At 36.8% G+C, this 26,093-nt stretch overlaps 1 protein-coding gene across 29 annotated transcripts in view; it reads right to left on the reverse strand.

Annotated features, from left to right (window-relative positions):
* Window positions 1-26,093, reverse strand: part of DLG1 (discs large MAGUK scaffold protein 1) — a 163,555-nt gene that overhangs the window by 89,901 nt on the left and 47,561 nt on the right. For 20 of the 29 annotated variants that reach the window (XR_009961730.1, XM_062603358.1, XM_062603369.1 and 17 more), the window contains one exon: window positions 13,176-13,340. Coding sequence is in view for 28 of the 29 variants with exons in the window: in XM_062603358.1 (XP_062459342.1) it covers window positions 13,176-13,340 (165 nt within the window). In the remaining variant the exon portion in view is untranslated. Of the gene's footprint in view, window positions 1-218; window positions 1,130-13,175; window positions 13,341-21,931; window positions 22,454-26,093 lie in introns of those variants that run through there. The other 9 variants (XM_062603371.1, XM_062603365.1, XM_062603370.1 and 6 more) reach the window with 7 other exon arrangements.

The raw sequence follows: 26,093 nt of genomic DNA on the forward strand, positions 1-26,093 counted from the left end.
AAACAAAAATCAGACCTTATCTAGTGTTTCCATTTTCATGCTTTAATGTTAAAAATTGTACAGAGCTCTGCAAAATAGGAAAATGAAAGCAGACAGAAAACAGCATTCATAAATCAAGAGATTAAATGACAGCATGCATATTTAAATAATTGCTATTTCTAACTAGCAAGTAACCAGAAAACATGCAGACACAATAATTTCAACAAGTGGCATATTACCTGGGTGGAGCTGGCAGCAACAGAAATGCAGTCAATGAACCCATGTCTCCGAGTGAAAAATGCAACTATCTGCTGCCAACGGGAAGGCTCATTCCGTAACTCATCTGTTGAGCCTTTCTTTGCCCACTGCTTGTGCTTTGGGCCTACAGAACTGTGGCTTGAGCTAGTGTTGCCTCGATTGGCCCGAGAATAGAGGAGTGTGTTATTTCCGAAAATGTAATTCATCTCTGCAGCTCTGCAGGTGGTTGCCAGGCAGTCTTACTTCCCTACCAGCTGCTGAGTGGTGAATGAGCAGGGGAAAAAAAATGCAGATAGAATTACAGCAGCATCATTTACAAACTGGGAAAACAAAATTCTTGATAGCTGATGCTATTTTTCTTCCAAGCCTTTCCACCCCCTACATCCCTTCTCTACCTGCGATTACAATGACTAACACAATCTCAAGCAATTAAAAAAAAAAAAAACATAAAAAGGCAAGCAAACGTTTTGCTTATTTTTCCTCTTTCAGAACCCACAGGATTGAAAGCTTGTTTTCTCTTCCAGCTGACAACAGATATTTCAAGAGAATCTAGGTAGCAGGTACAGTACAATGTTACCAATTCACAGCTATGAGGATGGTGGTGGATGATAAGAGCTACTGGGTGGAGAAAGCATAGATCAAAAATAACCAAGTTTCAATCACTGCCTGTAGTAAGATCCAATAGCATCTTTTCACTTCCTTGCTTGCATAAATTATAAACCTGAACCGAACAAAATAGGGAGCATGCAGCGGAACTGCACTTCTTCCCTGATTTTGTCTTTCTGAAAACGTTCCACAGTGCAAAAAGAAATTAACACCATGTTCAGAAAAGAATACTGAAGAAACCAGCAAACAGTTCTTTCATATTTTTTCCCCCTTCTTTATTGCATAAAACAACTATAGGGGAGGAAAAAAAAAAAAAAAAAAAAAAAATCAAGAAAATAGTAATTTTGCACTGCGTATCAGTGGATGTTGAATGGGGTTATTTCAGTATGTTTTGCCCTGTTTTTTTAATCATTAAGATAAAGGATATTAAGGTTAAACACTAAGTCCAACACTCTCGTTCTTATTCTGTGATTAATGTGTCATGATCCTAACACCCGTTTCTAAAATTCTGCCTACTGTAAGCATAATATGAAAGCAATAAATGAATATATTTGTGATCCAGCATCATCTCTCAGGAGAATTGGTAAAAAAAAAAAAAAAAAAGAATTCTTATTATGCACTAATGACTTTTCAGTAACAATTACTTTCCATTGCAAATCACAAGAACATTAGTGTTAGAGGGTGGATTTTCTCTGCTCTCTTCACAGTAAAAAAAAAAAGAATTCACACAGTAAGTATCTAAAAGATTAGATGCAATTCAAGTCACCCTACAGAACTCACCAGACATATTTTTATAGTCAACTATTAAATAAAAATAAAACAACACACCTCCTCCAGCTCTCAGCAATGAGATTACTCAGGAAATCGGCTAAATGGCAAAGCTTTCAGTACAAACTTGCCTTCTGAAATCCAGTGCCAAGTTATCAGAACTTTTTGTGGTATGTTCCTGTATAAAATGCTCTAACAGTCACAATCGTAACACCAGGGCAAACATTTCCAAAGAGAAGAAAACTCTCCATCTGACAAACAAAAGCAGAGAAATTCCTCACAATGCCTCAATTTATCACATGATTCTACAAACCCACTGACTCATGATGTACATGTTAGTGGGGATTACCAAAACCTCCAATATACTTTTTTTTTTGGTGTAATATACTCTTTTACTTAACAAATTCTTACTGACAGCTATCCTATTCTCTGTGACAAATTCTTCCTGACAGCTTACATTACAAACAGAAATAATAAGTACATTAATTTAAAGCTGTGGTAATAAGACCAATGCACTATTTACTTCTAGTCACTAGTACAGCTCAATAACATAATATATACAAATATTCTGAGTACATCTTTCAGGTACTTTATTAATATCCATAAAAAAATACAATGACTTATCAGTGTAAATCATATGAAACCTGGTCTGACTTGTTCAGTGTCTTCAAAGCTTTGTTCATAAAATAGATAATGGAGGTAGAGCAATGCCTGAGACATAACAGATTCAATGAGCCTTTTAAATGGACAAGCTTTTTATAATGTGAATTCTTTTCACAGGAGGACTGCAGCCCTACCCAAGCCCTAACTTTTCCAGACCCACAGAAAATACTTAGTCTGAAAAATGCCTATGAGCTTCTTACTGGAGATATTTCTTAATCCCTGGCTATGACTAAAGATGTTTGAAACACACTGCAAGTTACATGCTTCAAATTCTGAATCCTTTTATAAAGAGTTAAAGTGAAAATATTTTTCACGTTTTTCTTCATATTGCCTTAAATGTTGACACTGATGGGCATTTTTAAAAGAACAGAAAGCACAAGAGTATTAGTATAGCTTTCAAAAAAATGTTAAGGTGTTTTTAAGAAATCATTTATATATCTATATTTAGCTCTCCCTACAGGCTCCAAACTGAGTCACATGGTAGAGTATTGTTTAAAATTCTGAAAGGGAACACCACAATACATGGACAAGCAATGCACCAAGTGCCTATTTTTCTTGCTCCTTTATCAGTCTGCCTAAGATGAGACAGGGTTGCTGGGGTTTAATACAGTTTCTTTCAAGGTTGATTCCTACCCAGCCAATGATTAACTGTGGCAACACAGAAAAAGAGACTCCAGAAACCAGCACTTCAGGGAAGGCTCATATGGGGAAAAAAAAAAAAAAATCCTAAAAGCAAAGCTATGATGATTTAATTTCAAGGGAGACAGAAATCCAGAAAAGTATTTCAGGAGAAGGTTATGCAATCTCACTGGTGATAAAAGACAGCAATCTGTGTCACCTACACTCCATATGGATGGTAACGATACTGAGCAAGATTCGCTGATGCCTAAGAAGATAAAAGTTGCAGTTATTTGTAGAAGGAGCCTGTACTGTCGTAATGAGACACATACTGATTTTTATAAGCTACAAAGCAACCGGAAGATAACAGCAAGGCATAATTCTAGAGATGGTAAAACATCAGGATAACACAGAGGAGTCCAGACTAGAAGACTGGTCACTTGTACAGCTGAAAAAAGGATGGGTGGGAGTAAAAACAAAGGCTTGTTTCAGTCAAAGAGCATTTCAACCGTGGGTCAAACACCTACAAGTAGAAATCAGAGAAAGCACTATTTGGGCAGAAAAATAAGTAGCCAGAGAAAGGAGACAATCTAGGAATCATCAGCACAGAAGTGGTAGCTGAAATTTCATCTGTGAATGATTGACTCCAGAGCCAGAAGGTAGAAGAGGGAAGCTCACCAGGGAATCTCAGGAAGTCCTGAAGAGAGGCGAGAGCTTCTGTCATCCCTTTTTCCATATTCTGGATATTGAACTGATGGGGCTAAAATTTAAACAAGCAATCCCCACACACACACACCCCCCCAAAAAAAACAAACAAAAACCACACAAAAAAAAACCACTAACAAAAAAGCTGTATATGCAAACAGCAGTTATCTCAATTACCCTTTTTAAACAAAAGCAACAAAATCCCTGAAGTATTTGAAAAGTATATTATGCCAGTTTTACTGCCATCCTGCTAAACAGAATGTTGGCTAAAATAAGCACAGACCCTAAAGGAATCAAGTGATACACTTAAGAAGGAAAAATCAAGAACCACGTAAAACAATGGTAGGGACTTACTTTATTTTCAGTATCACTTAGGTTTTTATTGGAAAAAATAGAGACAAAAGGAATGTGCGGAACTCTATTTAAATACCCAAATATAGATTATGCAACTTTTAACACTCCAGGCAGGGAAACAAAACCACATCACTGAAAATACAGACATAAATTAATGTTTACTTTTTACAATTTTCAGAATTCTATATGTAATGGAATTTTACTGGCAAAACAAATTTAAGTCTCATTAACAAGCATACACAATATTCTAAGCCAAAGCCCAAAAGTACGCTGCTCAAAACGGATACTGTGGAAAAAGAAACAGTTAACCCTTTCTGCTAACATACATTAGAAAGCTCATCTTAGCTTTTAGTTGAGAAATGGGACTGAAAGGATAACGCTTGATCAAGTATAATTTACATACGAAAAACTAAATCTTTTACTGCTGAAAGTACTTTATAAGTAAACACCCCAGCATGATTATTTTATAATGACACATTTTGGTATAAATATTGACTATCAGAGATTATTACATTATTACTCATACTACACCTCAGACAACCTACCAATCTGTACAGACTGAACTGCCTAGCCTTCTGTACCCTGTTCATGAATATCCTGCTCATCTTTCTGGCACGCCAGACTGATAAAAAACATTCTGTGTTTAACGCAAGTTTCTGTTTCTTTAAGCTTTCTTTAGTCATCAGAATGAGCCCAAGAGCACTAAGGGCTCAGGAGAAATCTGAGGCAAAAAGAGTATAACCTGTTATTAAAATTACTTGATGGTGATTACTGTATCTTAGGTTGTTCTAATGTTCGGATTAATCCATGGTCCATCTGTTAGAGCTTTTCTTTCTTGTTTCTGTTGGCAAGTATTTGTGGAGCAAATCCATAGAGAGAAAGGGCAGATTTGGTCAACTGCTTCTTACTACAAGACACAAACCGACACTTTTGCACATATTTGTATATTCTTCAATTACAGGAAGCTTGTAAGTAGTATCCTATCAAGAACTTGGCTGGGCATTTTAATTAAAGATTGTAGAGAACCTCCTCTCAAGAGTGACCACCAAAGTAATATGATAGTCTAAAAATGAGCATTTGTGAGGGGACGTTCAAGTCTCTCTATAATTTCCTGTATTCTAGGTTCGTTCCTAATTCCAGAAGTATTGTTTTCCTGCTCAAGATATCAAAAAGCTTTAGAAAGGTCTCAATTTAGAAAAAAGGTAACAGCAACTTTCTCACAGTCATAACTAATCTTGAAAATTACACGTCAACTTATCTTTAATTTCTAACTGAAAACAGCATCTTCATCTTCAGGGTGATTTCACCTTGCTGATCAGGCAAGAGCAGGATTTAGGAAACCATACAGGCAAGAAAACACGCTAGAGGAAACAGGAAGTTACAATTACTTGAACTGGTGGCTAACCTGGAATGTGCATAGCTTGAATTGTAACAATAATTTTTTCTGAGAGCAAAAAAACTCTCTTAATGTACAGAGAAATCTATTTTAACAGAAGCTCAACAATCTCTGAAAGACTTTTGAGCAAGCACTTGAGGATATGGGTGGAACTGGAAGGAAGACACACCAGATGATAAAGAGAATGGAACCTACCATGTTTATCAGTACAAGGTTCAGGTTCACAGGGAAAGGAAGTTGTTCTGCATTAAAAGCAGCATGTGTGTATATTCACACTTATATAAGCAGTTGTTTCCCATACAGATTAATGGGAAAGAATTAAATAAAAGTGGTTACTTCCAGTTGAAGAAAAAGGGCAGAAGAGACAAGCAGTGGATGCTGCAATACCTTTACTGGTATAGCCACAAACCGAAACACTATCAGCAGCTAAAAGATTATTCTGAAGTCAGATACTGACAGCAGATCACTGTGTTTAGGGGCTATAAGACAACTGTCACTTGCTAATTTATGTTTCTAAATAGAATTATATCTTTCTGAAATAACAATTCCCTCGTAATTTTCATAATTTTACTGGCTCAACTTTACTGACAAGTAGTTACATCCCTATCTTCTGACTTAGTTTTTCCACAAACTGAGGACTGAAACAGATTCACCTTTCATGGCATAGTAGCTGCTGTCTGCCTCTGACTACTTATTCCTCTTCTATGAACCATTTCTAGATTGACTGGCTGTCTTCATCAAGATAAGGAACAGTGCAGTTTCTAGAGTGATAAAATAATGCAGTTTCATTCCCATTTGCTTCTGCAGATATTTCTTGTATTGCATTTGGCTTTTTGACTGTAACTTGAGTACTGACATAATTATTTCATTAATCTGTTTTAACCCTGAGCTCTCATTCCATTGAGATAATGCGATGAGAATACAGGTTCTTCCAAGATCCTTCTGGTAACCTCAATCCATCATGATTACTCATCTTCTTTCTTATCCTTTACTTTCCTTTTGTTGTTGGTTTGTTGCTTTGGGGATTTGGCTGTTGTTGCTATTGTTTGGGTTTTGTTTTTTTTTTTTTACAATTAAATACTAAGATATTTTTTCTTACTCTGTGACAGCTTAGATTTCTCTGTAAGCTTTTCTGAAGAATTCTATTGTGTGGACCTAAAAAACCCTATAAACCTACATCAATATGACCTTTATGTACATGCTCCAAATGATTTGTGCAGCAGAACTTCCCTTGACAATGCTTTCACTGCTTTCTCATCTGTAATTTCTTCACATAATCACTGATTCTGCCCTTCAATAAAGCTTCACCATGTTTTGCCAGTAGATAAATGAGCACAAGTTCTCATTTCTCCTCTCCATTCTGGATGCTATTTTAAGAACAAGTACCACCTTACCATATTTCATTCCTGTGATACCAGTCATTTTATGTAGACTGTTACACAGCGCTGCAGCACTAATAGATAAGCAGTTTCATACTAGAGTTAATTTAAAGCCATTAAGCTTAAATACCATCAGGTCCTGGAAATAATTTTCCAAAGATGTCTAAACATGTGAAAAAAAGCAAACACACACTAAGTGGGCACAAGACATTTATTTCATAGAGTAAAACTACAGTGCATGTAGTAAACCACACTGCTGTACTAGGATTACAAAGCCTGTCATGTAGATGGCTTGGGTACTGCTGATATGTATTATTAGAAACCTTTTTGAAACAGTGTGTGCATTACACTAAGTAGGGGTATCTGGCACAGAAACAGGGGACATGACTTCTAAGCAAGAGGAAAGGTAAGGCTGAAGAGCATACTTCTTACACCCAGCAAGGACATAATCACAGCACTATCTCAAATGAAATGCCCAGCTAACCTACTGCCTGTCTCAGTAGCTAATACTGTAAGCATAGAGTAATCCTTCCCTTCCCACTACACCATCCCAAGCTCCAACAGTTCAGACACTGATACAGCCGTAGAACTGTTTACCGCTTTCTCTGTAATGCAAACTGAGCCCAAGTAAGTTTAATACACGGCTAGGTATACACAAATAAAGCAGAGAGGCACTGACACAAGGCAAAGCTACTGGTTCAAAGGTGTTCAACACATTATGAGATTAGCTTTGCACACGAGTACCAGATGCTTCACTTGGGCAAAAAGACACTTGTTAAAATTTGAGGCGAAAACTTATGTCTTTTTTCAATGGGGAACAGTACTTCACCTTAGTTTGAAATACTTCATTGTTCAAATGTAGAAAACCAGTAACTAATTTGCATTTAATGTCATAATATTATGAAGTCATAGTTTTATTCACTGTTTATATAACCACAAGAGACTCCACTGATGTGCTTGAAATGGGCAAGCAGCATTAATCCACATGCCTAAAACAATTCTTACAAAGATCTCTGGTATAGGAAGTAGGGATTTTTACTGCATTATCTGAAGCTCAGGCACTCTAGTGGAGTATCACAGCACTCAGCTGGAATGACAGGTCTTTGTATAAGATCAAGCAGGCAGCCGGTATTGAAAATGGTCAATCACTGCACTGCCCAATCTGCTCATTATTGTCTTTTCCCAGCGTCACTTGTACTGAGATCATTATTTCTGTGAGCACACAACAACAGTAAAGTAGCCAACTATGTTGCTTGAAATACATACAAGAGTCCAGAATTACATAACCAGAAGTTCAAGATTAACACTTTCCCACCCCAAACCTATTTCTCGCAATTCCTGGATTGTCTTGCTACTTCACCGACGACTGCATAAAGCTATTGTGACAATGCCAAATATTCAACCAGTAGAATACCTTTAGTTCTTTACGGCTGTGCTACATTAGTCAGTAATTAAAATTTTACTGCATAGCATGAATAAGCAATTTTAGATACTTTACTAGACTAAGAAAGCTAGTAGTGTTCCAACTAAAACATTTATGCCAGCTGTCAATGTGTGCTATATGTGTAAGGAACAAACCAAGTGCAAGCATTTTTCTCACACCCTTTGGTGTTACGGTGAAAATCTCCGGAGAGAGATCAGCAAAAAAAATACTTGGTTAAAAAAGAACTGAAGAGACCTTCCTGAATCAGAAAGTCCAGCTTCCTGTTACTGCAGGCAGCCATAGCATAGTACCATTTATAAATTTAGCAAATAGTTGGAAAATTCTCTAAAACCAACCTTGTACAAATTGGGGAATGAGAATTGGGGATATAATGGAACTGCAGTGAATACTGTAATATTATGAATATATTACAGCCCAGGATCAAGATGAATATTTATCACACTACTCATGGTGTACCTTCCCAGTACAAGATATATTTAGTAGTTTACAAATAACTGCGTGTTTTCTTTGAAGTTGCTGTACTGACACCCCAGATACCAACAGAATACACAAACTTAATAATAACATGAATAACAACCCAATCAGGGCTTACACTTAAATACTGAATTGCCACATTGCATCATAAATGTAGACCTATAAATAAAATACTTTCCCTTTCATGCATTTTTTTTAAAACAAATACTGAGATTTAAGATAGGGTTTTTTTTAAAATCTATCTTAAATAGATCTTAAGAGTAATAATTCTTACTATTACATCATGACCCACTGTTTTAAAGCCTTGTAATAATCTATTACTCAAAGTTTTTTTTCCTTGACAGAAAACTCCTACTTCACAATTTAAAAACTTGCTTGGCAGTGTATCACACCTATGTCAGATTTCACTTCCTTGAAGCTATTTAACAAAAACAAATGTTAAAGTAAAAAACGTCAATCTGAAAGAAAACGAAATTCAGTTTTAAAATTGAAATAAATCCTGTTGTAGTATCACCATCTAGTGGTCAATCTTGGCAGCAATGTATAGCTTCAATTACATCAAAAATTCACAAAATCACAGAGAATTCAACTTGATCCCTTTTTTTTTTTCTGGAATTTGGAAACCTCAAACTGAAGAAACAGTATTAAAAACAAACAAACAAACAAAAACAACAACAAAAAAAAACAAAACAAGACCCAAAAAAAACCCACAGAAACAACAACAACAAAAAAAAACAAAAACAACAACAACAACAACAAAAAACCCTCCCCTAAAAACCCAAACAAACAACAACAAAAAAATCCGAAGAATCCTTCCAAACATTTTGTTTGGGACAGGATTTGTGAAGGATTTGAAGTGACCCATTTTCACTGTTACAGAAATACAGTTCCACTTCACACAGTATTAAATGGGGAACAGAGGACACAACCTCCTGGGTCAAATGTACTTCTTTGGTGCTCAAGATACATGAAGTACGAACTGACAAAACTCCACCCTAACAAAATAAAAGCTGTAAGCCCTGCCTCATGTTTAACTTTTAAATCAGTACAGCTAGCACCCATTATTTCATGGTAATTGCAAGCATGCAGCATCTTAACCTGAATCTGAGGTAGCCCACCCCTCTGTCAAGAAGGTAAACTACCTTGAGTTACTACAGTACTCAAAGTGGGATATTCGATAAATATTAGTCATATGCTCATCCTCTAAAAATTTGGGATACACATTTCTCTTTCTGGTCACTGCAAGCTGCTCTTTGATAATGATCCCCCTGTCCAAACAAGTCCTAAAAGCTGCTTTAAGCCCTAGAAAATTTGAAAACCTCTCAAGAACAAAATGTGAATTACTTAAACCATTTCCCTTCTTCACTACATTCTATTCATGTTCTGTATTACTGCTCTATACTGCAGAGGGCTTGCTATAAAAGAAGGTATTCCTCAAAATCTGATTCTACTGCCCTCTGCAGCATTTCTTAAAAAGCAGCATATGATCATAAAACTACAATTTGTTCTCCAAATTAAAATTTCAAATGTATTTAACATCAATATTTTTTAGAAAAATCTTCTCATTATCTCATGGGTGTAATAAACATAACATCCTCTATCAACATTTGGTTTCCTTGAGCAAATACACTATTGAATAAAGCTAATCAAGATCTTGTGTATTAGCCAAGACCTGATCCCTACAAAGCACACCAAGCCAACCTACCAAACGAATTACACAAATTAATTACAGAACTGTTGTTACTAAACTCATCTTCACCATGAGCTATGCCAAAACTGTGAAAACCTTGCAGATCATCAAGCCAAAAGAAGAGGACCAGCTAAGCTAATGAATACAACAGCAACCTTGGGATTTTTTCTGACATACTCAAGACTTAACAGCCTTTATTTCAATAACTTCAGCAAACCATTTGCTAACCAAAAAGAAATTTTTTTGAGCAAAAAGGCATTTTACTCTAAAAAGGTCCCATGAAGAATCCCAGAGCCTATGAAACTATGGATGCACTCCTCACTCCAAATACCCAACTTCGTATCAGAATTCAAAGTTCCACAAAAAGCTGGCGAACAACTGGAACCTGGAGAACCCACCCCAGTTTTCAGATGAACAAAGCTCTGCGAAATTTTAGTTCTACCAGATTGCTTTCAAGTTAATAAAATAAAAATAATAAAAAGAAAAGTCACCTGAAAATAATCAGATGTATGGTATAAACGGTAGTAACAGTTGCACAGTGGTATTTCTCATACACACATTCTTTCCTATCCAGTGGTATTTCCCAGCACTTATACATTTCAGAAAGATAATAGTAATCCTCCTCAGAGACCTCAGACACACAGTATTTTGAAAAGACCTCACCATACTTTGTAATTATATTTACACACTGCTTAACATTATTTCCACAACAGCTTAAATGAGAGGTGGTTTCTTTCTTCTAGAACAGTGCAGCAGAGTTGTGTATTTAACATACCCCAAGAAAATAAAAAAAAAAATCCGCTTAGATCACATCTGAGCAGAGTAAGGCAGAGTACAGTCATCCATGCTGATTTCTGTAAAACTGTTCTGGGTTTTACATCAGTGTCTTTACAGAAAGTTACTACAGCTAGAGAAAGCTCAACTAGAACAGGTAATTCAGGGTTCCATGTAACACTCTAAACACAAACCTCACTTATTTTGGAGACCCCTGGTAGGATCTCCGTAAGCTACAGACCATTCACACCGCAGACAGTAAGCAACTAAGTCATCTGCCATGGAATATTAATACTGCCAATATCAAATCCTTACTTTTGTACTTCTGTAGTTGTCTGTTTGCAAAAATAATCTGAAGTCAAACACAGGAACTATTTTGAGTAGTTTGGTTTCCCTGAGATCCAGTCAGCCAGAAGGAAATCAAGGTAACTATAGCCCTTTAAACATGATTAAAAGTACAACTTTTTTGTACAAGTATAAAGAAGTAATACCTTGTCAGTTCCAAGAAACTGATTTTCAGTCTCAGAAGCCCATTCTAGAGTTTTATTTTTTATTTCTATGAGTTTCTAGACTGTGAAGTGTGTTATATGTGATCGGTTATTATGGACAGTTTGCCTCTTTACCCTTTTGATCTCTTTATGCTTTCTGAAATGCAAGACTACCTGTGCTATGAATTAGGAAGAGCTTGTGAATAAACAGAGCTGACCTTAAGCCACCAGAGGCAGAGTTGTGGTTTTTTTTATTTCTAATAGCTGCACACAAAATGTGTTGTATTACTTTCTGAGTATCAATAAATTCAGGAAACTAGACACAAAAAAATGTGCTGTGTGTCTACTTTAATAGGTAACAGAAGATTGAGATCCCAGCTGTTCTCAAAATCAAAGGTTTGCCTTATTCTTAGAAGAATTCTCAGAATTCTACGCAGAATTCTAAGAATTCTCATTCTTAGAAGGCTCTTCAGAGATTAACAGAGCTCACTTCAAAAGGATTTTTCATTAGGGCTTAAACAATTCAGCTATTTTAGCTCCTAAAGACTACAGAAACACAAAGAGTTCATTATGGAGTTAAAAGTAAAAATAAGTAACTGCTCATTACCAATATATACATTTTTAAAATCTTGGAAAAGCTGGATCACAGCTGCTAAACACACTCACCCACTACTGGTGGTTCCTTTATAGAATCCTTACAAGTGAATTACAGAGCTGATACATTCAGCAGACTTCACAATAAAAAAATAAATACATCTGGAATGAAACTAGGCTCAAAATGACATTTTCTTAAATTATAGTGGCACCTGTTACAGTACACTGCCAATTTCAGTCACAAAGCATTCTACCACACCCCCAAAATTTGTAAGAATAAAAACACCAAGCTATAAGCTTAGTACAGTGTAAACCCATCTCATCATTCTAAAGCCCAAATGTTCATTGGTATCAAACCATTTCCCCACTTTTTCTTGAAAAAAAGCCATAAAAACTCAGAGGTGTTACACAAAACAGTATTTAGTCTGGCACACTAAAATATTATGCTATTCAGAAAGTGATTAAGCTCCATTTCACTACTAAGCCAGTAAACAAAATTGCCTCCAACAACCCCCTCCAAAATCTCACACGCAATTTGTTCTTTTTAAATTTGCCTTGAAGTTACAAGAGCTGTCTTAAGTATATATGCTGAAAATCTCCAGAGATATGTATTATCCTTGGCTTCGTACATTTTCCACTCAGGTCCTCAATTAAAATGCTTACAAGAAGAAAACTCAGAACTGATTCTATAGGATCCTGACAGAAAACCCAAAACATAACTTACATCAGTAACTGTACTGTCCCTCAAAACTACATCCAAGACCTTAAGTTACCTACATTGTCATCTGGGCATTTTACTATCAGTCATGTTTAGTCAGGACATGTACTACTAAGTCAACGCTTTAATTGTCTACACAGTGAATTTTACAGAAGAGCAGTTCCGCAAGAGAAGCAGGTGTGTATCTCATGCATGTTTTTCCCTACAAAAGTATATTCCTGGAGAGTGAAAGAAAAGAGTTCACCCTTAAACTTTAAAAATGCCTACCTTTACTGGTGAAATATGAGAATGGGAAACAAACCCATGGACATTCTCAATCTGTGACAGATTCTTCTCTGATACATGAACCAGCTCTGGACCCGTCACCTCATTGGTAATGTGTGGAGAGCTGTGCTCCTGTGGAGGTGTATCTTCATCCTGGTAGCGGTATTTCTGAGGAAAAAAAGGATAAAAAAAAGATCAGTCCACCACAGAAATGTGAAAAAATTATCCAGAAAACCTAGGTCAGAAATAGGTTTTTTTTTTTTACTGCTTAGAAGTGTAATTAGTATTTTCAGTTTAAAGATTCATCCTGTTCAAAAATATTCCAGCCTTTTTAGTCTCACCTACCTAGCTATAAAGCTACCTAATTGTCTTTTGCCTATTTGCATACAGTAACATGTCCCCAAAGCTTTTTCCAAAGAACTTTTGCCTTTACAAGTTTTTTTCTTACAAACTCTTTAACACTAGATTATTCACTAATAGCGGACACTCTCACTACCAACTCTGAATTTGTCACTTTCTTCTGCTTTTAAAAGCAATCAGCCTCAAAAGCTCTTTTTGTATTTCCAATTTAGTACATCTGCCAAAAGCACTTTCTGCCAGCTAAAGAGTTTCAGCTTTTATACTGAGGTATCAATATAGCAATCCATTACTGCTAACTTTATGATGAAACATAAAATATGGATTTGCCACTAGATGGACTGAGCTCTCCCAAGTCTTCAAACAGAACCACAAAGCATTATGCAGTCTTAGTCTTTTTAATTTGCACTTAATTTCAAAATGTAAACAGACAAAACAGAACCTATTACTTAACTACCAGGGATGAGTTCTAGTCAGACTATGCTATATCCACACTTGCAGATTCCTACTAAAAGGGTATTAATGAAATCAGGAGGATACATAATATTAACTGCTCATCCTGCATCCCCAAATTCCAGAGCTGACAGGGCTCAAATTCCAAACATACTTAACAAAAACTTCACCCCAGGTTCATCTTTGTGGTCTCTGCCAATTCTAAAGCATTTCAGGTAGTCCACGCATTTTATTACTAGTTAAAACCAAAGCTGAAGTCCTAGAACTTTTTTCCCCAGCAGAGTTCACTGTGTCCCTAAAACACAACCCGACATAACCACATTGACTTTCACACACCATTACTAGACTCTGGAGTATATACATGGTTGTTACTAGTTTACAGAGAAAGCATGTCACATTATTAAAAACCCTTCTAAAGACATGGTAGTTTCAAACTTGAAAAAAGCTATTCTATTATTAAAGTATATTTAGCAGACATTTCCTTGTTGCTTTTTTCTTTTTTTTTTTTTTTGAAACACAATTCTAAGATCTATGTACTTCAGTCAGAAATAGTCATAATCTTGGTAATCCAATTCTACAGCATAATCCAGTGGAACACTGCAAGCAACCCATTTGTCTATAATTATGTGAACACTATACGTAATTAATGGCAATACCTGATAAACACTGTATAATAACTAACCCTTTTAACAGCTGCATGCAAGTACGATTTTAGGCTACCACAAAGATCCATGCTCTTCACAGAAAAGTTTTGCAATATTACAGCGTCATAAAATCTACAGGATAAACCACAAAGAAACGGTCTAAAATGATACATCATTTATCAGCTCCTGTAAGGCTTAACCTGCTTATTTCCTGCTCACCCATGTGCGTGTGCTTGTCTTGCAGTAAGACTTAATTTTTTGTCTACCTAGCAAAAAACAATCTCTAAGCATGGTCAAACAGGACAGCTAAACTCCTAACAGGAGTATCTTATTCTTCCTGGTCTTCCAAACTCTGGGGAAAGCTATACCCATTCCCTTTCTTTGGTTCCAGCACTCAAATCAGCAGAAAAGTGCCTACTGTTTTCTCATCCTTTGATGGGCTAGACTTGTACTGGATTGCTGACCCTAATTCATTCAGGACTCAAAGCACACCAGAGACAGCGCAAAAGGAGGGATGAAATCAGGATGGGATTTCTCTCTTTTGGAAGTGAGCTATATATACATCAGTCTAGTCTGTAGACTCACTGTATAGCAATATTGTGCAGTTTTGCCAGTAAAGAAGTGGTTCAATGGATCAGGCATGTTAAAGTGGTCGTAAAGTGAATTGTGCTGAAAGAGGAAGGATTTCTTTGTTCTTCTCTTTCTGTTCTTCCCTGTACCACATTGTTCTGCCAACACTAAGATTACTTGAGAGATAAGCTACGTTCCCTTACTAACTTAAAAGGAACAACTTGCAGGTTTACACTTCTATCGCACATCGCACTCCAACCAGTCACAGCCTGCCCTACAGCACACCTCTGTCTCCAAACACATCCTCACCCGTCTCCAAACCTCAATACAGCAGCACAAACCTGCACTCAGCCATACATACAGACCCTAAAAATGCAGTTTCTTATAGACAGTAACTGATGAGATGTCAGAGATCTTTGAAGTAAATCAGTAACCCTGATTTATTTTTGTACTTAAAAAATAAAATTGAGAAAATCTTGATCCACACCCTACTCAATTCACCCTTCACTGGTGAGACCATATGAGATTAAGTTCTAGTATATGAGAGAAATTATGCTTTTGAAGTATTAGAAATTGTGAAGTAGAAGGAATACAAGTATATTTTCTCTAAAAATACCAATGATTAGCAGAGAAGCACAAGGCAAAATAAATAATCCCAAAGAGGAAAGCAAGAACATTAAAGACTGTCGTTATTACAGCCAACCTACTTCCAAACACTTTCATACCTTCCAGTTAGATGGATGCCAAAGGTGAATGCTAACAGTTGTGGAAAGTCACAATAGTTACTCAAAAAGCCCTAACTATTCACATATTTAGCAGAGAGTTTCATGAGATGACTTAGCCAACTTAATAGCTCACTACTAGCAGAAGGTAAAAGTTCTTTGCTTTCCCAGCAGCAGTGAGATGCTAGATTACTCAGCCTCAGACTCCTGCCATTCATCCATCTTCTGAGACCGATTTGTTTTTAATTTATCAAAATAAAACCCCAAAAGGAGTTGACATTAGCTCTCTAAAACAGCCATGTTAAAAACATCAGAAACAGGGAAGAATTATCATTTAAATAATAGTGTTGGCCAAAAATACAAGTGAACATTATTGGAACATAAGTAAGATCACATTGGAAATCGGTAAAAAATATTAGAGCTTCAAGAAGCACAGGAAATGCCTTGAAACTCCAGAGAAAGTAGGAATTTTGCTAGCCTAAAGGAGCCTGCTCCACCAGTGAAGGAAGTAGTTTGCTGGATTTCTGATCCAAGATGTCCCTGCCAGATCTCAAGCTTTGATTTGACGATGAGATAGAGCAAAATGGGTGGATTAAGTTCCCAGATCATCTCAGGCAAGACCATGTGGAAAGCCAGATATGGATCATTCCAGTTTTATTAAGGAAAAACAAACAAACAAAAACAAAGTCACAGGTCAATCAAAATTGACTTCCTTTACTAGAACAACACAGGATTACTTTGTCCAGGTATTTGGACATGCCCGAGTGTAAACAGACTCTAGGTTTCACTAAGATTTCAATAAGAAACCTAAGTTTACATTATAAAATGTATCAGTGCCTATAGCAACATAGTGTGTATAAAGTTTTAATAGAACAGTACAACATTTAGATTAAAAATGAAAAAATACTGTGGTAAACAATTCTCTCCCATACTAGACACTAACAAGGGCTACAAGTGTTTCAAGTAAACATCTTAAACGTGAACTAACTGGATTTTGATGTAATATTCAAGATTGATTTTACTATTATTTGCAAAGTATTTCCCTACTTGAAACTACTAAAACCAAAATTCATATTTAAAATATGCTGATATACTTACAGGATAATGTTTCAAAGTGCAAATAGAAGACATGGACACAAAGTGCATGAAAACATAAATATCCGCAATATCCAGGCTCTAAAGAGACATCAGTTTAGAAGAGCCAGAGAAGCAGTGGATCAAAGGGAAAGCATTTTCTTCTTCCCAGACGTGGCAAAGCAGCTCTGAACTTGCAGACACACTGCCTCGGATGCTCACCAGCACTCAATCAGGTAGTAGCCAAGCAACTTAACTAATTTTGAAGAAGCTTTATGGACTGTTGTATGGTTTATAATCATATTTTGAAGTCCTAAGTAATCAAGTGTTAAACATTTAACACATACTTCTGACAGAGATACTGCCCTAAAGGATTCAGTTGTAGGTATACAGGTGTGTCAAAAGTAATTTAAACCATTTCTCTTCTGATGCAAGATAGTTACAAAGATTTCTTAACACTATATTACACTTTCAATGAGTTTTGAACTGCCACCAAACACTATGGACTGAATTAGTTACTGTTAAAAAAAAAAAAAAAATCCGTTTACTTCAATAAACCAGTGCTAGCTTACATGAGAGGAGAAGACTGCCCAAACTCAGAAGAGTGAAATCACCCACTGTGTTAACTGATCAGGCCCCACAGGCTGCCTGCTTCAATTCACAGGCCTAGAAGACTTAGACAAAAACAAGGATGAACAAAGTAGCTGCAAAGTGCAGGATGAACAAAGATTTTACAGACTTTACAGATTACACAGATTTTATAGCACTGTTTTTCAGAATACAGATCACTTGATCACTGAAAAAGTACAGAAAAGCTTTAGAAAACATTCAAGAAAAGGTTCACTTTAGTCTGCCTCATCTCTTACCTATATTTTAAAAGGAAGGTATTTCAAACATTCATATATAATCTGCCCCCTAGAGATAACTAAATTGTGGTTGGGTTACTGAGGGGGTGGTGTTGGTTTGGTTTGGTTGGTTGTTTTTTAAGATCCTCTAATGAAAATCTTACTGTAACAGAAGTGAAAAGAAATTGCTTACAGAACACTTAAACAATCCTATGCCCCATACTAGTGACCCATATCTGCAATAGCACCGAATTCCAGAGATTCGAGACATACAGAACGCCATGTTCAAGGGCAGAAAATTAATTACAGAAAAATGTCTTAACTACCAGATAACTTAAAAGACAAAATGCAAGGCAGCAGTAACTAGAGTTCTCTTTAAAATGGGATATGTATCAAAATCCAATTCATATTAGATATATGTATCAATCTACTGTCTTAAGTGAAAACAAATTTGAAAGCACAGTAATGTATAATTTCCACACACAAATTAAAAAAATCAGTGCTAAACCAGCTTTAATGCAAGAGCAAAAGGATGCTAAAAAAAATTTAAAACTTAAAAACAAGCTGACCTTCCAGATTCTAACCCACCCTACCTACACAATGATACAACTCCTAAGTTACTGCATACTTCAAACTATAAAACCTACAAACAAAACACATGGAAACATGCAGCCTGATTTATATAGCCTGTCCCCAGGTAAATTTTGATTTTCATTGTAGAAGGCCAACCCATGTTTTGAAAGAGATTAAGTGAGGACTTCAACAAGTAAATATGATCTTTTGAATTTGATAAATACATAGAAGCTCATAGGGTCAGGCCTCATCTGATGCAGTATGAACAGGCAGCATGAAAACCAAAGTGGCTTTAGACTATACACCTGACTCCCCAGGTTTACATTCTTTTCCTTGTTTAGTCACTGCTCCACTTCAGAAGTGAAAATAAATCTGAAAGGACCCTTCAAAAGATCATTCCAGCAACTGAAGTGGGGAAACAGTTTGACTTTCAGCCTAAAAAGTACTTGGATGCAGCATGTCAAAGCAGATAAATAGAAAAATCTAAATACAGTTCTCCCCATACCTCCCCAAACACTGACCTTCACCACTCCAGAACTGACCTTAACTCAAAAGCTTTGTAAACATCAGGAGAATTATGAAAACCAGAGGAAGTCTCTTTGCAGGTGAAAAAAATTCACACTGAAAAACTGGAAGTCTGTAGCTAACAACAGAAACTTCAGTAATGTTAGAAAAGAGGATACGTGTTGCTGGATTTTCAGAACTACTTCACTGATCATGGAAAAGGACTTACAGTAAAATTTTCAATTTAGGCCTCAATGTTCTGATAAACTGAATTACTCAAAATTGGCTTTTTGGCTTTATTTTTTTAAACACAGGTGTGGTACTTTGAGTAGCTAACTACTTCATTCTCAAATAAAAGCATAAAGTTTTCTTTTAATAATCAGAACCAAGTCAAAAATATAAGGCATTTCAGCCCACTCTGGACAGCTTCAGTTTGACACTTATCTAGAATAAAACTGCTCATAATGTGTTTATTTAGCTATGCTATGAAGCATTCCATCCTATGTCAAAATGCACAGCCAGTGTTAAATGTGTTTATGTAATGCTTCATGTCACAAATACCCAGGAACACCACAAGAATTCAAGATATGTACACACATTTACAAAAACACCAGAAATATTTACAGTGAAGAAGTTTACTTGTTCCAGGATAGAGTCCAAAGAAGGAACAGTCAGATTTTCAATGTTCTTTTCATACGTGGTGAAAAATCAGTAAAGGAAAACACTGTTCTTCACAGGATTCCTTATTTGAGATGAATTATTTTTTTAAAGGACTGAACAGGTAAATCCTGTATTACTGTTTCACACTGTCATTTAAATACTGACTCAGTATTCAAAAGGCATCTTAGAGAATAAGGATAGTTAATTTTTAGTGCAATACAACCCTGCAACTTTTCTTCAAAAATCACAAAGTGCCCAGTGCAAAAATCTCTCTGCGCTACTGGCAGTCACAACTATTTGAACATAAATCCTTCAGTTCATTGGGGATTCAGATAGTACAGAAAGCCTAGTCTGTACTAACAGCAGTACATGCCTATTTGAAGAAAATTAAAGCCTGTGCAGAAATAAATTAAGGTACCTTAAAACACATTACTGCTAGATTAACTGTGCATGGAATGGTTTGGACTGGAAGGGACTTTAAAGATAATCCAGTTCAACCCCCTTGCCAAGGGCAGAGACACCTTTCCACTAAGACCAGATTGCTCAAAGCCTCTTCCAACCTGGCCTTGAACACTGCCAGGGCTCTGAGCAGCCCGTCCTACTGCCTCACCATCCTCACAGGGAAGAATTTTTTCCGAATGTCTAACCTAAATCTCCTGTCTGTCAGTTTAAGCCATCCCCCGTTGTCCTATCCCTACATGCCCTTGTAAAAAGTCCCCCTCCAGCTTTCTCGTCGGTCCCTTTAGGACTGGAAAGCTGATACGTTGGTCTTCGAGATACACGTATTACCAGCATTCTGCCAAAACGACACTAATAAAGAACTCCGCCGATCGCGTTTTGTACGAGGTTCTTACCCACCCCCCCGCCCCGACACAGGCCGCGCGCCCTCCGGCGGGCAGCCCCGCGCAGCTCCGCGCACTTCCCGCGCACGCTGCCCGCTTCGCAGGGCCGGGCGCGCCCGGTCAGGGCAAGGTAAGGAGTCACTAACGCGTTCGGACAGACAGAGCCACTGACGCGAGAGTACAGCAGAAAAACGGCGCCATCGCCGAGATCCGACACAAAACGCCCAAAGTGGATTCCGGATTACTTGCTGGATATTTTTAGTTTGGTCTTAAAGCGATCAGCATCGCCCTTCCGCAGTTCAACTGGCAAAATTAAAACCAAGACAGCACTTTCATTCTCTGCTTTTCTTCCCAAGTTCATTATTTAAGCATGAGAATATCTTACAAATAAAAAAGGGATGTGCAGTTCTACAAAAGGAAGGAAAGAAATTTAATTCTATAGCAATTAGTTTCCAAATTGCATCAATAAATATATACATATTTGCAACTGAAAAATGCTTTGGACAGATGAAAGATAAGTAGATTCAAACAAGCTAAATTCTTCCCTCTGGGAAATAAAGAATTCAACTTTAAGCTTCATAATAAATCATTCACACTGACAAAAGATCCATAAAAATTTAGGCTCCTCCCTCCCCACCTCGGTGACTTTTATTCAACACCAACGTTTTACAATACAGACACATCTGTCTAGAAATGCACCACACATATGCATGGATGTATACATGTACACACACACACAACTGTTCCCAATTCATAAAATCTAATTCAATTATTTTTTGTTAAACAAGCAACGACTTAGAAACACTGAATAGTCAAAGTAAGTTTTAGAGAGAAACATTTCTGACTGTCTCACAAGTAACTTCACACATATATCCCTTTAATTCTACATGGGCTTTCCAGTACCTGGCCTTCTTGTCACATCCTTCACATTGCATGTTAATTTTACTGGTGGAAAAAAAAAACCAAAAATGCATTTTTGCCATAACACTGAACATCTTCTGTTTACTATTCTGAGAATTACCAAATTATATATGTTTTATTAGTCTGAACCCTAAGCAGCTGCTGTAGTCCTAAAACGACTAAATGCCCAAGGGCACTGTTAAACCCAAACCTGCCACTAACAATTGCTTCCATCAATACGATGTCAGGAGGCATTTCCAGCCCTGCATCTCAGTGCAAGTCTCCTGTGTATTTAATTCTCTACAGCTGAAGAACATGAAAACCAACTGCAAAAAAACTGATTACATTATGATTAATGCTGATTAATGGAGAATGACGACATTTTACATGCGGCATTCAGTAAATTCAGAATGTTGTTCCAAGGGATCTTTAAGCAGTAGGCATGATAATTCACTACTTCTGTCACAACCACCAAGAGCTCTGATAACCGAGTAAGGCATGGCACAAAACAGACACTATTTAACCAGAAATTTAAGGCACAGTTACATTAAACATAATGGCAATCATTCATTAAATGCAGCTCATACTTTCAGGAAAGTCCTTTTATAGACCCACCTTACATCCAAACATTAAAGATATTGTGTTGTTGGTACATGCTACTTTACAGTGGCACAGCATCGGAGAAAAACAATCCAAGTTTTTTATGCTAGGAGACATTTTTTCAAACCCTGTGCACTTCAATCGATCCGTGACTGAGATTCCAGAAAAATGCCTCTGTAAGCGCTGCTTGCTCCCTGTCTTTGACATTTAATCTAGGTCCATAGTGTTCAAAAATAAGCCTTTACAGAAATAAGGTTGAATCCTTCATGAAAGATGTTACTTCACGTTAGAAACCAGATCTCAAAAAAAAAAGCAAAGAAAAAATCCCATGTCCATGTTTAAAATTCCCGAGTCAGCCTTGTATTTAATTACATTAGCGCCAGCTTGAAGGGACAACTGTCTCACGGCCCAAAGTAACACCGCGATCAGCTCAGCCAGCACCCCGGGTTAGATCCAAGGCAGCTCCACCTGCTGCAGTGCGAGGACTGCTATCTCCTCCATGAAAACAGGAGCGACTCCAGCAGAGCCACTATGCTCAGTGCGCGCTGGCTGCTGAGGGGAGGGGCGAGATGTTGCAGCAGGGGACTCATTGCACGGCCCGACAGAGAGAAACCTAACGCTTCCTGCAAGGTGCTTTCGCACTGCACCAATGAGCATGTGAAACCCCGCTTTAAAAATCAGCTGTGCGTAATGATAAACCCAGCGAAGTTGTAAGCATAACAGCAGGGAATTTGCTGATCTGCAGTTTACGCTAGCTTTTTCAAGGAAGAGTCAGCAGATCACAGAATGAATGGCTATGGGATATTTAGTCCATTGCAAACACTAAAAATTCAAGGTTATTTGACACATGTCAAAAAAAATGTTCTTAACTGCCTAGTAAAACTCCTAATGGTCTACACCAAAAGCAATAAAGAAACAGGTACAGAAACACATGAATATTCTTGAAATTCACCACTCAATGAAATCAAAAGCTGCTATTTTTTCCCCAGTTATCTCTAAGAAATCATGCGTAATCTGGACTAGGCATCAATTTGGTTATGAGGAGTTCTTTCTATAGCACCTCAAGCACAGTGTACATGTGAGCACTTAAACATAAGAGTTTGAAGAAAAAAAGCTTTCTTCCTTAGAACTGAGGTAAAAATGGTCATGGTCTCCTTAAGATTTCTTGGTCTTTGTTGTGTGTAGCAAGTTTAAGACACAAAACTCTTTTTTTAAAATGTCTTGGTTTGTTTTTTTAATCAAGCCCTGTAAGGATTCAAACTTTATTTCCTTTTTAAAAAAATACAGGGGTCACCACAGGATTTATGTATTTTAACAAATCACATTATAGAATGTGATCAAAGCCACATCCTCTGTGATTTCTTTGCTCTTATACCATGACCTAATAAACCTCTGCAAAAAGCTTCCATGCAGTCCTGGCATAAAGGTTGGGCTCGATGATCTTAAAGGTCTTTTCCAACCTAGTTGATTCTGTAATTCTGTGATAGCAGCCACCACTTCTATTTTTAATTGTACTGTATTGTAAAAAAATTCCAGAGAATCCTTGTTAGATCCCCCTCTCTTTAGGACATGACTGTTCACCTAAGTTTACATCTGTAGCAGCCTTCTGTCATCTCCCTTTTACTTGATTTGGTTTACCTGATAAGCACCCCTTGAGGTAGAAAGTTTAATGTAGTATAAAATTGGCATCCGCACTTACAGCTCAGAAATGAGTAACTTCATGAATTATACTGAGACAGTCATCTTTATATAAATGTGCAGACTGATGAAACCAAAACTAAGGCAAAATGTCTGGAGAAAAATGTGTAACTCAGCCCACAGTAAACCTCAAAATAAACTTCATTTGCATGAGGACCTCTTTCTTGGTAGAATATCTGAGGACAGCATTTCCATACTAATAAGAACAGTTTTCTTTCCACTGTGTGCTGTGACCTACAGTTTGTCACCAAACAGTCTTAGACATCATTTCGCACAGCAGGTCATCTTCTGCATGCAAGTACAGCAATAGGGGCAGGACCAAAGGAAAAAAAAAATAAATAAAAAGAAGAAATCTCTAACACTACCTTCAACACCACAGAAAAAGAAACAAAGACTGTAAGAAACCACCAACAACAAAGAATACTCCTTCTTTGTTTAGCTAAATTAGGTGAAGTTTTTCTTGCAAGAATATTGAAATCCAAGGGTAGCCCTAAGTAGAACAGAATGATGAAGAACCTAGAACTTCTTTATTTTCCTAGAGCTGACTGGGGGTCACCATACAGTCTCCTGCCTGAAGAAATAGGGCAGAGCACAACTTACCACCACAAAGGAAAAAGGAAAAAAAATGCACAAGGGGAAAGAAAGCAGTCACAGGCTGCTGCCTCTTCCCAAACACAAGAATGTTCCCATCCCACAAAAACAACCTTTTCAATGCACCACAGATCAACAATCCATCTTGCTTCCGTATCTCCAATCACATTGTAATACTCACTGTTTCTCACTAAAATAATGCACAAATGCACGGCAATTTCATGACTACAAATAAAGTCAAAGCCAAAAGCAGTTCTTGAATGTTGCAGAAATAGCTTTTTGTGATGCAGAAAATACAAGCTCTAATGTGCCATGGGCACAGACGAATCAATAAGAGGAAGATACGAGTCTACACATCCACAAAGGATTCCATCAGTAAGATACAATGAAGAAGAGAAAGCTTAAGTAACTTCAGGCAATTACATCTACATTGTTGATGAAGACTAGATAAAGCATCTGAATCTTTCAGCCATATATTTGCAACTGTAAACAAATAAATTCACTACACTATATGTCTTGATCTTTATACAAAGATGGAACTTTTTACATATCTTGCTGTCCACAAGATTAAAAATACAAATATTTAAGATTGTAAAATTAAAATATATTCTTACGTATTTTGCTGACTAAATTCAGAGATTCAACTGTAACCAAGGTTTCACTTGTTCAAAACAATTATTTGTAAACAAAGCCTCATTAAATACACAGTTGTGAACATAAGACTTTCTGGAATATGAAAATACAGTATGTTACATACAGAGAAACATAAGCAACAGATTATTTAGGAATCTCTTTTTGAGCTCTGAAGAGACATTTCCACTTATTTAACTACTACTCTGATTCAAATTGAAGGTTGGATTAACGTTTCAAAACCAAAAACCAATTTATTACCACAAAAAACTAAGCTCTTGATGAGAAGAATACAGCCTTAACTCCTTAACTATCTATCAATACTCCCAATTTATCAGTCTGTATCTTGTGTTATCACATACAAGCTTGAGCTCCTACAGTTCAAGCCCATAGTTTCCATGCTGATTATACAAGGCAACACTTTTTAAACTGGGAGATTGCAAGATACACACAGAGCCAAGGCTTCATCCAGTGATGCTGTACAGTCAGGAACACATCAGTATTCACCGAATACAGGAAAAAAAAAACAACAAACAAACCTAAATTTTGTTCTTGCACCTGATATAATACAAACATTAACATGACAGTTTTAACTAGAACAACCTAAAGAAACAAAGTCAAAACATTTAAAAATTCATGTTTACTCAACTGTGTTGCCAGATAAAGGACTGTTTCCATCCTTATGAAAACACTACAAGAAGTGAATTACCTTTATTTCAAGTATGGCTTGAATGTTTACTTGGCAAGAACCCATCTTTATGCATATAAAAATATGAACACTGTTAAGATCTTTAATCAATAAGCAAGTCTAATTTTGTTATTAGCATAAAATAAGAAAGCTAACTTGAAGTCTCCCCACACAGTATAAAGCATCAAGACAGAATCAAGAGCTAGGTGGCATCAAAAAACCACACTACAATGCTTTCAGAAACTTAATGCTTCTGTTAGGCATTTGCCAGCTATTCTTTACTAAACACACATAGTACCAGTTTCACTGACATGTGTTCCACCCAGATCCTTAATACAACACAGGTTAGGAAACAGCAGTCTCATAAGCAATAAGACATAGAGCTTTTAATGAAATAAGTAATTGGAGGTCTAACTTGACAAATGTACCAGCTATTCAGACTGCCAAATTGAAGGGGAAAATATATATATTATAATATATATATTAAATATAAATATATACCTTCAAATTTCTTTAGACAGAACAATATCCCCCTAAGTGTCACCTCAGGCACCCATCAAGCTGGTGGGA

This window comes from Pezoporus occidentalis, unplaced genomic scaffold, assembly GCF_034315485.1.
Source record: "Pezoporus occidentalis ecotype Australia unplaced genomic scaffold, CSIRO_AGI_Poc_V1 ctg8, whole genome shotgun sequence".
Taxonomy (NCBI): Eukaryota; Metazoa; Chordata; class Aves; order Psittaciformes; family Psittacidae; genus Pezoporus; species Pezoporus occidentalis.